Consider the following 15,116-nt stretch of genomic DNA (forward strand, 5'->3'; position numbering starts at 1 on the left):
ATATCAAATATTAACTTTGCCTTCATAAGAATCATTTATCTAACTCATTTTTTAAATTTCTAGTCAATTCACTATATCTGCTTCTTGAATAATGTCATGTGTCTAATAAAAATTTTTAGGTGTTACAATCAATTTACTAGTTAATCTACCCTACAAATTAATTTGTCTAACAATTTTACCCCCTTTAATCCAATAAGAGTCACGTAAAAGAAAAAAAGAAAACCAAATTGAATGAGATCGAACGGAGCGAATAGCTGGCCAAAGCCTAATCCAATCCCGCACTTTGGAACCTCACTTTCTACTATCGTCTCTCTTCAATTTCATCGACTAACTCATCCAGTTTCCTCCTCTCTTCCCCTCCTCGACGGATTCCCCAAAACCCTTTCCTTTCATTTCTTCTCTGTAACTCTTTTAAATCCTCTTTCTCATTTCCTTTCAAGTTCTTCTCTCTTACAAATCCAATCTCATTTCTTATTCTCTCTGTCGATTGAAAAATAAATGGCCTCTTCACTCTCAACAACACCCTCCGCTGCCTTCGCTTCCGTTGCTAAAACAACCACTGCCTTGCCTAATTCCACTAACCTTCAGCTCTCCACCGTCTCCTTTCGCTTTTCTTCGAGGCTAAACCTTCGATTCTTCTCCAAGGTAACTACATCCTTCTAAATTTTCTCCCTTTTTGTAATTTTATTTCTTTAGTATGCATTTTTAGCTGCTTTCAATCTGTTAATGCCAAATTCCATACTAGGAAGAGATAATATATTTATTCTGTGAATCTTTGCTTAGATTTTTCTCTTTTTTGTTGTTGCTATGAGAGAAGCAGAGTGTAAATTGGTGATGTCCATTGTTTGAGCAAATTTAAGCTTGAATCCTTGCCTTTTTGTTGTTAATTTAGTAGCAAAGAGAGGAGAAGATGTTTGTTTATCTTTGCATTTAAATTTTCTTGCTTTTATAAATGTGTTCAATGCTGTTTTATTTGCATATTGGCCTCGTATTTTAGGCTTTTTTTTTTGTTATTATTGGATACAGAAACTTATTTACATTAACGAATTACAAATTATTTTACCCGTTGTGAAATTGAAAATTGTTTATGTGTGCGACATTTTAGTTATCTCCATGGTTAAACCAAACATGAATTTTCTTTCAGCAACTTTTGGAAAAGTAAAAGCAAGTGTCCAGAAGGAAGATGGAATGCTTGTTTCTCTTTGAGTTTGTAATTAGATGGGTTTTTTTTTCTTGGTCATTTCTCTTCCATGTATTGTGCTAGAAATAAAAAATTAGTTTATCCGATATTATAGGAATAGATAGGAAGCTAGGGGTAGGGGGAGGAAAGCGAGGAAATTCGTTCCTTTTTTTTTTTTTCTTAAAATATTTATACAACAATAAGTAATTTTTGCCATGTCACAGCATGGTCTGATCTTTCTGTCATCATTCACTGAAAGAGCAAAAGACTTGAATGTTTGATGCCTGTGCTTTCATTTGCATGAGTCTCTTATTTGTGAAACAATATGTTTCTTGCGCTAGAAGTGCAGTTTTCTTCATTGCTGGTCAACTGTGCACCTTTTTGTGATAGAAGAGTTTTATGAATAAGTAGAGGAATGAAGGATTATGTTCTACTGATTCCATTTTAGGCTGAACCTCTGGACCATAACATTTACAACCATAAACTAAGTATTTCTTAGTGTTCTCTCATATATCATATGTTAAAAATATTATCTTGTTATTTTCTGTTTTCTTTTTGTTTTTGGATAATACAACTTGTAAGTTTCAGGTTTTCTTTGGGATAATAGTAAATTGTAATTTAAGCCAAATACGTTTTGTAAGAGTTTATATGAAACTAAATAAAGATTGGAAACTAGCTCTGTGCATGGGAGTTAAAGGAAATATACAAGCTAGGAAATTGACAATTTATAGATATGCAACTGGCTTTGATGCTTCAGATAAACTGAGGTATCATGTGTGGAAATCCAAAGGATGGAAACCAAAGCTTTACTAAGCAAAAATTCATTCTAAAGGATAAAAGCTTTTCTGATTAGTAGGATTAATGGAATTTTCTTTTTTCCGGCAGCTAGGTAATGAGCCTCATTGCCTTCTTAGTTATAACTAATACTAGTTTTAAAATAATTTTAATCGTTTTCATTCTTGGAAGTTTGACCAAAATCTGAGTTATATGTTAAGTGCTAAATCCCATAACAAGGTAAAATGCTTGATGACCTATTTTAGAATACTATGCCGTAGTGGAAATTACTGTTAGAGTATAATGTCCTTTAGGCCCTGCTGACAATGAAAAACAATCATGCAACTTTTTTGTGGAAAGGAGCTGCCCTTTAGAATCAAGAGATTATTTGTTGGGTTGCTATTTAGGATTACAATCCCAAATTCAGTAGGCCACTACAGATTGTAAAAAGCTATTGCTATGTATTATTAACCAATTGTTGACATCTAAATCTGATAAATGTTTTAGCCCTTTTTAATAAAGTCTATTGTGTCAGATTCATCATAAATTTGTTCTATCATCTATTCTACCAGATTAACTTATGCTTTGATTGATCTTATATTATACATGTAAATCAAAGAGTATACTAATTACTTCTCGGTTTAAGATCTATAGTACAAAATGTATTACATGAATGATTTCACTTTAAGAAAGTAGTTAACTTATTGTATCAAGAAAAAGTTTAAGTCTATTATTGAATTTATGTGTCACCATTTAGATTACTGGCATAGTTCCATTAACTTAGCTGACTAACTTAAGCCAGTCTTTTTTCTTCTGAATGACACTCCACTTGTATTTGCCTAGATATTTTATGGTACAAAACACACAGATGTCTTAAATTTAATCTTGTGCATGAGAATTAACTCTCAAAATATAATGCACTAGAAAAATGAGGTCAAAATGATTAAAGAAAGTATAATTTGTTTACCTTCATATGTTTTGATATATTGTGTGCAAGAGATACATGAAAACTAATTCTCAAACTTAAAATTTAGAAGATACATTGATTTAAGAGGTTAATGGCAATGGAAAATAAAATTTCATAAAAATTGTAATGTTTCCATTTGGAATGAAGCCAAAAGGACATGGGGATGGTGATAATTTTGTGGACTTAAGAAAAAAGGTTGAGGACAAAGATAATGTTATAGAATAGAAACTTTGGGACAGATAAATAAGAGAGTTTAGAACAAAAGGTTGTTACTTTTTGGATACTTCATTCTTAAAAAAAAATTAACATTACTTATAGGAAAAGCATACCACTAAATATGATACGAAATTCCCTTAATTGCTAGAGATCCTTGGCTTGAGGATCTCTTTATTAAGACTTCACATGAAAAAATCCAATGTTCAAAATTATCTCCAAGTCCCTAATTTACAACTTCAAATGCCTTATTGACATATTATGTTAATTATTTAGGTCTATCATATTTTATTCCATAATTCTACACTCCCTTCAAGTTGTTGCATAGATATTGATCATACCCACTCAAGGTTTGATTTGAACAATCTCTTTGTGAGAATATTTGCCACTTATTGTGATGTAGGGATAAATGACATACAAAATATTCCAATCTCAATATTTTCCTTTATGAATTGCCTATAAATCTCAACATGCTTTCTTTTGACCCGTTGGATTGGAGTGTAGGCAATACTAATGGCTGCTTTTGTTGTTACAATATAGCTTCTCATAGTCAAAAGTCTTCGTCCTCCAAAATATGTTTAAGCCACATCATGTTGCAATCTATGTGCCATGGATCTATAAATTGCTTCAGCATTACTACAGGTCTCCACATTTTGTTTTTTACTTATCAAAGTTGCCAGTGTCCCCAGACGGACGTACGATAACCTGATTTTTTCGATATGTAATGGATCTTGCTGTGGACTTCATGCTTTGTTGATTGTTCTTTCTGAAAAATAATCCATTCCCGGAAGGGTTTTTTTAGTATCTCAAGATGCAGTAGATTGCTTGAAGATGTTCTTCAGAGGAAATGCTTGAATTGGCTTACAAAGCATACGAAAAATGCAATGTTTGGTTGTGTGATAAATAAATCAACTTTCCAACTAGTTTATGGTATTTAGATGTGTTCATTAGGGCTCCCCTATTGATTTGGGTCAATCAAGCTCTCCAAGTTTTTGATTTGGGTCAATAAGGGTCTTAGTAGGGCAACCACTCATACCAGTTTCTTGAAGTAGATGCATCACGTATTTTCTTTTTTTGTGGCATTGCAATCTCTTTCCTTGATCGAGCGACCTCCATACCAGGAAAATATTTTAGTAATCCCAAGTATTTGATTTCAACCTCAAAAGCTAGGTAAAAATACCATGGAGGCCTCTGCATTAGGAGTTAGATTGCATTTTACCTCTTCTACTTAAAAAATGGGCAAATTAGTCCATGTATGTTAGACCAAAGAGCTAATTGGTCTTTACTATAAAAAATTTCATCCATTTTTACTGTTAAAAATTGGTGTCGTTGATGGAATAACTAGACAGTGACATGTATCGCATGTATCTTATGCTGCTATACAATGATCAGTTTTTAGCAGTAGAAATAGATGAAATTTTTAATAGGACCAGTTTGCTCTTTGATCTAACATATAGGGACTAATTTGTCCATTTTTTGAGTAGAGAGGGAAAAATGCAATCCGACACCTAATACAAGGGCCTCCATGATACTTTTACCCAAAAGCTTAGCACTTCGTCAATCTCTTCATTTCACTTGTCATCTCCTATGAGAATAATATCATCAACATACAGTATCAAAGCTGCTATCTTCCCATTAATTGAATGCTTTGTGAACATGTGATCTTTTTATCCTTAAGTATAGCCTTGTTTCTTCACAAACTGAGTAAATCTTCTCAACTAAGCACTTGGTAATTGCTTCAACCATAAAGGCCTTTTTTAGTTTACATACCTTTGATCTATATTTCCATTCAAAACTTGGGAGTGGATCCATGTTAATTTCTTCCTTTAAATTACCATTGAGGAATGCATTCTTTACATCTAGTTGTTGGAGCGACCAATCAAAGTCAGTTGCAATTGTTAGTAGCACTCTTGTTGTATTTAGTTTTGCTACGGGTGCGAAGGTTTCAAGATAAGAAGTGCCATAGGTTTGGGTAAACCCTTTAACTACTAATTGTGTATTGTAAATATTTTGGACACTAGACGAATGTGAGGAAAACACAAAGAACATTCATGACAGATTTTTGTAGGAAACAAATTTTGAGATAGGATACTTAACACAATTTCATGCTCGACTCAAAATGAACTAACTTAGAACTAGGGAAACTCATGTGGATAGATTTAACATGAGGATTACCTAGAACTTCAATGAGGTTTGAACAACGAAGTATATACTTTTGATAGTGTTGAGAAGTTCCAGTCCAATTTCTTTGACTCTGGTATGTAGCAGTCGAAGGAGCTTCTCCCCATAGATATTTAGGAACCCTATTAGTAAACGACAATGCCCTAGTGACTTCAAGAAGGTATTTTTCTTTTAGTTATGCCATTTTGTTAAGGTGTGTTAATGCATGAGCTTTGATGTACTATACCATTTTCTGAGAAGAAATCCCCTAATACCTTATTAAAATACTCTTTACCATTATCACTTCTAAATAATTTTATTTTTTCTTCAAATTGTGTCATTATCATTGTATGAAAAAGCTTAAATACATATTTTACTTAAGATTTATCCCTTAATAAGTGTACCCAACTAAACCAATTATGATCACCAATAAAAGTAATAAACCATTTTTTACCAGACATGGTAAAAATCCTATATGGTCTCAAAACATATCGTTATGAATTAGCATAACTTATTGTGAGGATTTATAAGGTCTAGGGTGAAAGGATGATTGGTAATGTTTAGCCAATTCACTGATCTCACACTGATATGAAGGCAGCCTTTTAGTGTTTAATAAATTAGGAAGAAAGTGTTTTAAATAATAAAAATTTGGATGTCCTAATCTGTAATGCTAAAGTGTAACATCATCAGAAATGGACAAAAGGCCTCCACTTTCCCTAGCACTGCCAGTTGTTCTCCTTGAGGCCATGTCCTGAAACTCATGTCGAGAAGGGTAAAACTTAACACCACACCTGAGATCATTAGTTATTTTAGTAATGGACAGAAGATTACAAGAGGATTTAGGGATGTGAAGGACATGATGCAAGGTTATAGATGGGGATGTCACAATGGATAGCAATTGTCAAGAGAGACCCATCAACAATCTTGACTTTTTTATTCCCTACTCAGGGAATGTAAGTGGAAAACAATTCGGAGTAGCTTGTCGTATGATCAGTTGCTCCAGAATCTATGATCCAAGAACTTGTTTAGCTAGGATTAACACTGAGTGCATAAACAAAATTACCTTTCTGAGCAAAAAAATATAAGGAATTTGGGGAATTTACTTGGAATTGTGGAGATTGGAAAGTATTGTACAGGTCCTATTGTTGTTCCTTTGTACAATGAGACAATTTTGGAGTATTTTGCTGCCCTTGCTCTTCATTTGGTGCTTCAAAGGCACAGCCACACTAGGGTTTTCTCTTGCTGCTAATTTAAGCTTCATTTTCCTTTGAAACATGGGCTGAATTTTCACTTTTGTGAAATATGGTGTTTCTGTATATTCTACCAAGAGTGGAGCTTTCTGCCTCAAGTATTTTTCTCTCCACGATGGTTGTTTCAACCATAAAAGAAAATTAAGCTAGCTTTGATACCATGCAGATTTAAGGAAAAAAAAGTTGTGGACAAAAGTTAGGTTTTAGACTAGAAACTTTAGGACAAAATAAGAGAGTTTGGAACAAATGGTTGTAATTTTCAGAATAATTTATTCTGAAAAAGTTCAACATAATATATAGGGAAGCATACCACACCACTGATTAGGTATGAAATTCCCTTAATTGATAGAGATCATTGATTCTAGGCTAGGGATCTCTTTATTAAGACTTTACATAGCAAAAAAACCTAACCTCCTAAATTATCTCCAAATCCCTAATTGAAATCCCCAAATCTCTTATTGACAGATTATATTAATCATCCAGGTCTATCATATTTTATTCCATAATTCTATAAAGTTATAAGTTAGTGTTTGTTGTAGTTTTTACTAGATGAAACTATAATATGGTTCTTGTTTAACATAAGGACATGTCTAAGAGACAAGAAACTACTGCAATTTTAATTGCATAGAGCTGATACTTTTTGCATAATTCGGAGGAGGATAGTTTTGTTAGAAGGACCAGGCCCGAACATTTAGAATAATCTGTCACCTCCACTTGCAGACATGGTGATCATACATTACAATGCAAAGTTAAATGAATTCCTTTAGGACATTCTTAATGCTTTCATGAATGCAATTAAGTTCACTCCTCAGTGGTGATTTAACACTTTCCGATGATTGGCTAAACTATGTGAAGAAAATTCATGCAGTTATACATATCATGGTTGACTGGTGGTTACCAGATTCTTCATTGCTTGCAAAATAATGTGGCCAAGGTTTTCATTAAGTCTAAAAAGAATTTTTTTCTCTCACCTCACTATTAATGGAGTTATTTGGATATAAACAGTTGGTTTTTTAGTCTCATTATGTATTATGGTTGTCATCCATGCAATGTAATATGAGAGTGTGAGGCTCATCAATGGTTGAAAATTGACATCTTTCTACTTGTGCAGCTCTCAAACATTTTGTTTTTTGCTATGAATTATAGACATATAATAAAAAGAAAAACTGAAATTTTATGTTTTTCTGTCAAGTGCACTTTAACTGCTGATTTTCTTTGTTGAATTGAAAATGTTTCTAGTCTTTACATTGCAGAGTTTGCAACATGGTCAGAACTCTAAAACAGTGGTGAAAGCCCAACTTAATGAGGTAAACCTCTTTTAAATGATTTTGGTTAGAGTATCAGTTTCCAAGTTTTGATTCCATCCTAAACATGCTTTTGGAATCATCTGTTGCCTTCAAAGGTTGCCATAGATGGATCATCAAATGCTTCTGCTGCACCTACAATGAAATCAGGGGCACCAACAGCAGAAGCAAAGGATGCTAAGACATCAAGCGATGTATCTCCTCCAGCTATGGCCACAGAAGAGTCAATTGCAGAATTCCTTAATCAAGTTTCAAGTCTAGTAAAGTATGTTTCTTTAAGAGGTTTTTGGCTGTTTTTCATTTCCCCTAAGGTTGATCAATTTCATGGTTATTATATGTTTTCTTCTAGGCTAGTTGATTCACGAGATATTGTGGAGTTGCAGCTTAAACAACTTGACTGTGAACTGGTAATTCGGAAAAAGGAGGCCTTGCCGCAACCACCATCTGCAGCTCCAGTTGTGATGATGCAGTCACCCTCTCAACCACCAGTAATGCCTCCTGTCCCATCTGTCCCTGCACTTCCTCCTGGTCAAGCATCTGCTGCCCCAACTCCAGCACCTTCCCTAGCTGCTTCTAAGTCAGCCAAATCATCACTTCCGCCTTTTAAATGTCCAATGGCCGGTACATTCTACAGAAGTCCGGCTCCTGGTGAACCACCATTTGTGAAGGTTTGTATTCCATGTTAGGTTTTATTGTTTTAATGCCACTGGTATTATGTCTATCCTGCAGTTGATTCTCTTTGGCTCTTTGGACTTATGCAATCTGTAGGTTGGAGACAAGGTGCAGAAGGGTCAAGTTTTATGCATCATTGAGGCAATGAAGTTGATGAATGAAATAGAGGTAAGTTCTTATTCTTTCTGCCTAGAAAAGATATAATGATTTTAGTCACAAATGTTAGTGTTCCTTTACATTTTTTCTCATTATTTTAGAACTTCGATATTCCTGATGTAGAATAATATTGATATATTTAAGTCTGAACTTTTAAAGAAAGTTTGAAATAAACTCTGAAGCTCTTAGAGACTTGAAGTGTCTTTTAATAAACTTGAGTGTTCCAAGCAACACAGACTGGAATTTGATAACAAATGTGCTCATGAAGGTTTCTAGGTATCTTTTGGCTTATGAGGCAGAGATCACCCTAAACTCATCATATGCTTGACGGTCCAAACTATTGGGATACCAAGTCCCTTGCAGAGCCCCTTAGGCCTGCTTTCAGCATGTCTGCACGCAGGTTTTTGTGCTGCTAGCTTAGAAAATCAATTCCCTGCTAACTAACAGCTGTAGCATTTGGTCTAGTGGTTGAGACTTGATCCTTAGAGATGTTATTAGAGCTAGGTTGCAGGTTCAGTCTCTCGGGTGTCACCAGGGGATTTGGGTGGACTGAGATTGTTGCCTTATGGGGGCCAGTGGTCACTTTAGTCTCATCAGGTGCTTGACATCCCAACCTGTTGAGGTAGTAAGTGTTCCTTGCAAAATTTCTTAGGCCCACCTGTATCACGTAAATTTCATGGGGTTCTGTGCTACAAAGTACAAGCTTAAAAGGAAATAAAGTTCCTGCTAACTTACATCTATAATTTTTGGTCTATGGGTTGGGGCTTGATCCTAACATTATCTGCACAGTTGTTGTGCTAATAATCTTTTTAATCAGATGGAATAAAGGTTTCCATCTTCCAAATGTCAAATAATGTCTTGCAACAATCCAAGAACCTTCATATAAAAGAAAGTTATAATCGTCCTGGTTATTAACTCTTACCAGAAAGAAATCATTTCCTACATATACAAGAGGAAATTTTCCACCATTCTCCAGATTTGCCTTAGTCCGTTCAATAAAAATTTGAAAACCCCCTCCATAGTTCAAACTGTTCAATTCTTCTGAGACTGGTTGTTTTGGCTGCAAGGGAGTTGATGAAATCGGCGCTTCTCAATCTTCCTCAGTACTATCATTGTACCATTCTCGAGAACATCCTCCCATGTCAGCTTAGAAGGATACCTCTCATTCAAAATGGGATCTTTGAAGCTGCAGGATTCCCCACACAAAAGTGGTTATTTGCTCTTCTCCATTTGGCTTCACCCTTCATCATTTTCATTCTCATTCTCCTCCATATGTCGTGTACTTTTCGCTGCTGGTTAGCATAGAGGTAGCAAGCCCAAATGATAATAGGAGTTCTAATCTGCACCTAAGGTTCCCGTATCGTGTGCCTTGGTAAATTTACGAGTCAATTGCTCTTTTCATGTTTTTAAGAGTATGCTTTTAACATTGGCAAAATGGGAGGAAAAGATTCATTTAGTTGACATCAAGAGTTTTGTTTCTAATTCTGGTTAGGATATTTGAATGTGAAAGGCATAAAGGTTCAATACTCCAACTAAAACTTGAGGCTAGCTTGACGAGTACTTTCTGGTTATTAGTGTTTGACGCTGCTGTAGGTTTTCATTTAGATGGCCAGTTATGTTTCCAATTTTTGAATTGACCGCTTATGCTTCCTTGATAATAGTTTAACCTTAACAAAACTTTGATATTTACCCATCAAAGGTAAAATGTTCCAAACCATGTTTATGAATATGTAAACAGTTTTTATAATAGATGGGTAGTGGTTGAGGTTCATTGCATGCATTTTTGTGTTCTCTGTTGTATCATATATTGGGAAAAATTTGTGAGTAGCTATTGGCTTAACTACTTGGTTAATTAAAGCTGATGTAGCCAAATATAGGCAAATTGAGATTCAGCCAGTGGAAGGCATGGGTACCTATTAGTTTTTTGTATCGGAGCACTCTCAACAACTAACCAGAAAGCTGCATTTTGATTCCCTTTGGTGATTACAGCCCATAATTGCAGCTGTTGTAGTGGCAGACTGTAATGTGTTATATGGCCCCATAATCAAGAGAATGTTTTGTTATATTCACCATCTATGAAATTGTCATACTGTCTCATAACTGAAAAATGCTTATTGCTTTAGGCTGATCAGTCGGGAACCATAGTTGAGATCCTTGCAGAAGATGGCAAAGCAGTCAGCGTTGATATGGTGAGTATTCTGGACTTCCTGGATTCCAAGTAATATATATTGTAAATTTGAAGCAATTTGATTCTATTTCACCCTGTTGCTCTGACATTTTGTTTGTTATCCTTTAACAGCCTCTATTTGTGATTGAACCTTGAAACTGAGTAGGCAAAGCCAAAACGATGGAGTAAAATCTAGGGAGGGCATGTTGAGTTGTGTTTTTTTTTGGTAAACGTTGTGAGGCATTGTTTTGTTGTGAGATAGTGATTCGGTAGAGATGCAAATAACCTGTTATCATAATGATAATGAAATAGTTGCGTGTGATGAGAATTTATCGCTGCAGTTGGGAATAGTAGTTTTTACCTTTTTTACGCATTTAAAGTTTTGGATTGGTTCAAAAAAAAGAAAGTTCTGGATTGGTTAAATTCTGAGGATGGTCCCTGTACTTATCGATTTGTGCGGATTTAGTCCTCTACTTTTATTTGCTCCAAATTGGCCCCTCTACTTTTTGATTTGCTCATTCAGCTCCTCTGTTCCCCCTGTTAACTATGTTAAAAATTTTGTTATAATCATAAATTTAGCCCTCAACCTTTGGAATTGTTATCAGTTTGATCCTTACTCTTTTATTATATTATAAAAATTAAAAAATATTTTTAAAATTATAAAATTGTGTTAAAAATTATAGACTAGTTAAAAACTTTTATAAAGCTTTCTGAAGTGTGAACAAATAAACGATAAAAAAACACTGAAATTTATTAACTAGATTAAAAATCATTATTCAATTATGAGTTTATTCTTACACAAATAGAAAAAATAGTTTTCTTAATAATAAGCTTTGAAAAAAAATTCCTCTCTTCCACTCACTTTCTTTCATATTTCAACTCTCATAGCTTTTCCTAGCAACCAAAACTAACAAAACTTCCTCATTTAGGAAAAAAAAAAAGAATCTCATAAAGAAGGAAAGGAAGTTTCATGTCCCTTTTTTTATTTTTGCATGATTTCTTTTGATTTTTCAAAGACCACAACCTTCCTTGGTGCAAGGGTCTTGAACTTGATGAAACACCATTTTCATTGAAGATTATCATTCAATTTTTGTGGAAAATATAAAATTTAACTTTTGTTTATGATTTTTCAAAATTTTTTTCAAGAACTTTATTTTAAAAAAAATTGTACTCAATGAAATAATGACAAGCAAACCAAAAAAGAAAAATAAGTGAAAAAAAGGTGTATCCATTTCGAATGTCCTTGTACATATTTTTAACTGTTCATCCCCTCTTATAAATCAAATTCAGAGTCACTTTTAAAAGCAAATTTTTCAGATTTACTTCCCAACTCATCCAATCCATATTCTCACCCAAATCTAACTCCTGCTTCAATTCATACTTCTGATTTTTTTTCATTTTAAATTTGTTCATTTTTTTAGTTATTTACCTTTTTATTTATTTTAAAATATGTATAATAATCACCTATATGCAAAAGTTGGCAAGATTGTATATTTCAGAAATAGTGAGACTGCATGGAGTACCAGTATCTATCATTCCAAATCGGGATTCTCGTTTTACATCTTGGTTTTGGAAGAAGTTGCATGAGGCTTTTGATAGTCGACTAGACTTTAGCATGACTTTTCATCCGCAGTTTGATAGGTAGTCTATGTGGGTTATACAGATCCTTGAGGATATGCTGAGGGGTTGTGTAATCGATTTTCGTGGTAGTTGGGAGGAACATTTATCGCTATTAGAGTTTGTGTATAATAATAACTTTCAATTGAGCATTCAGATGGCACCCTATAAGGCACTGTATGGTTGATAGCTCTTGAAAAGAGTTATATTTCAGGCTTCTAAACTGAAGTATTTGCTTGTAATTAAGAAAATATGTTTGTATTTTAGACTTATTACTAGAGAATTACGTACTAAAGCTTGGATTGTGTTTTAACTGTAAATTTATGTTACTTTTAATTGCTGAAAAGAGGTTTGGTAGTCTTTGGTAGTAGGTGCAGGTAGGATGAAATAGGCAAGAAGAAGGAAAAGAGGAAGAAGGAAAAGAGAACGAATGAGGTGAAAGATTGCCATGGCAAATGGTGGGATAGATTGCCAACAGAAATGCCATGGAAATTCTAAGAAGATGATGTAGCACTCAATCCACATCACTCTCAGCCAACTTTAAGTGTACTAGATAAATTACCTTAAAAAAAAGGAGCAAAATATGTGTGATGAGAGGGCCAGATCTACCCTATAAAAGGAGAGAGAAGAGAAGAAAAGAGATACTGATTGTGAGGAGAAAAGAAAAAGAAAGAGAGCGGTTACTCTCTCTGCAACAAAATTGTATGGAAAAACTGTGTGGAAAATTCAGAAGAGAAGAAGGGGGTAAAAGCTAAAAAGAGGAGATCACAGATGCAAAGAAGGGGAAGAGAAATCTGCCCTGAGTTTTGCGTAAAATCTTGAGAAGAAGTTGGAGTGCAGTGAGAACTTCCTGCAGTTCTACCTTTGTTTTGTTTTTCTTGGTTTTAATTTTTGTGATTCATAAAATTGGAAGAATGTTGATGAATGAATTAATTTCAGATTTCATTGGCCAAACCATGTGCTAATTATCTTTGGGTTGGAATTATTTAGGTGAATATTGAATTATCTGTAATGCCCATGATATTGTTCTGATTAAAATCATTGTTTCATTCAATTCATGTTTACTTTTCATGCATGCATGCAAGCTCTAGACATAGTTGACTGCATGATATGTTCCTAGATGGATTTGAATCTGAAATGATTAAATACATCATATTATTAATCGATTGATATAGGCGAGTACTCGAAAGAATATTCGTAGCACTCTAGACATAGAAGCTGCAATCTGTACAGGTGAAGAACGTTAGTGTGGTTATCATTCGTAAGTCTTGTATACATACACAAACTCAGAATAATAACTAAAATCTAACTCTCGAAAGAAGTAGACTGTAGTAGTAATTTTCTGGGCACTAGTTTAGTCAAAATTTTGCCATTGCATTATTATGTTTTGAAAATATTTCATGAGTAATTCCAACTTTTATCATTCAACAACAGAAATACTTTCTACTTATTCTTTGTGAATTGCCACGACGTTTAGATTACTTTGTCATTTTTTAGTTATAATTGATATTATTAGTTCATTCATTAATCCCTTTCATCAATTTATACTCTGTTTCTTTTGTATAGTTTCATTAGTTAAATCTATAGTAATAATAATTACTAATTCTAATCAATTTTTGATTCCTGTGGAGACGATACTCATTTTTCATTATATTACTTGAATCGACGTGTACACTTGCACATTTGCATTACATATTTACACGCAACAAGTTTTTGGCGCCATATCCGGGAATCGACAATATTAGTTAAAAATTAGTTTGTTATTATCTGTTTAATTTTTGTTAGTTTAGTTTAATTAGTTGTTTTGATTTTTCTTTTTCAGGTCTGTGCTAGAGAATACAAAGTATTTTTTTTTGGAAGTCTACGATTCATTCAGGCAGCAAGGTGTTCCTGAAGATCCCTTGCGATTGAAGTTATTCCCTTACTCATTGCGTGATCGTGCCAGGGCATGCTTAAATGCATTGCCGTCAGGTACGATGGTGTTGTGGAATGTGCTGTGTCAGAGGTTTATGCTAAGATATAATCCTCCTAACATGAATGCGAAGTTGAGGAGCGGTATTACATCGTTTAGACAATCAGAGGATGAAACATTATATGAAGCATGAGAGCGATTCAAGGAGCTACTGAGAAAATGTCCGATGCATGGTTTCCAACATTGGACGTAAATGGAAATGTTTACAATGGATTGAATGCTTATACAAGAATGATTGTTGATGCATCTGCCATTGGAACTTTACTTGATAAATCATACAACGAGGCTTATGAAATTCTGGAAAGGATAGAAATTAACGATTATCAATACCCCACTACTAAAATTGGAACTGGCAGAAGAGTTGCAAAAGCAATGGAGCTTGATGCAATTAAATCTCTAATAGCTCAGGTATCATCTTTAACAAATATGATTAAAACATTGAAAAGGTTATCAGCACTGTAGAAAATAAAAGCAACAGAGTTAGCATGTGTTTACGGTCGAGAAGATCATGTTTTTGATGAATGCCCGTCGATCCCAGCTTCATTTTATTACATGGGGAATTTTAATCTCAACAACAACAACCCATACTCCAACACATACAATCTGGGGGGGGAACAACATCCTAATTTCAGTTGGAGTACTCAAGGGGTGGGAAATGCCAGTAATGACATTCGACAGAATGCC

The 15,116-nt window shown here is 34.2% G+C and overlaps 1 protein-coding gene and 1 non-coding gene across 2 annotated transcripts; one reads left to right on the forward strand and one right to left on the reverse strand.

Annotated features, from left to right (window-relative positions):
* The first annotated feature begins 220 nt into the window (after window positions 1–220).
* LOC105773563 (biotin carboxyl carrier protein of acetyl-CoA carboxylase, chloroplastic) lies at window positions 221–11,333 on the forward strand. The gene is made up of 7 exons (XM_012595567.2): window positions 221–645; window positions 7,798–7,851; window positions 7,947–8,113; window positions 8,198–8,516; window positions 8,617–8,688; window positions 10,800–10,865; window positions 10,976–11,333. Exons 1-7 carry the CDS (start codon window positions 499–501, stop codon window positions 10,997–10,999), a joined length of 849 nt encoding a protein of 282 aa, XP_012451021.1. The 5' UTR covers window positions 221–498; the 3' UTR covers window positions 11,000–11,333.
* A 3,169-nt stretch (window positions 11,334–14,502) lies between these two features.
* LOC128042108 (small nucleolar RNA R71) lies at window positions 14,503–14,609 on the reverse strand. Its single transcript, XR_008197315.1, has one exon. It is a non-coding gene; the product is annotated as a small nucleolar RNA R71 (small nucleolar RNA).
* Window positions 14,610–15,116: the final 507 nt, after the last annotated feature.

The sequence above is a fragment of the Gossypium raimondii genome, chromosome 6, assembly GCF_025698545.1.
Source record: "Gossypium raimondii isolate GPD5lz chromosome 6, ASM2569854v1, whole genome shotgun sequence".
NCBI classification, from domain to species: Eukaryota; Viridiplantae; Streptophyta; class Magnoliopsida; order Malvales; family Malvaceae; genus Gossypium; species Gossypium raimondii.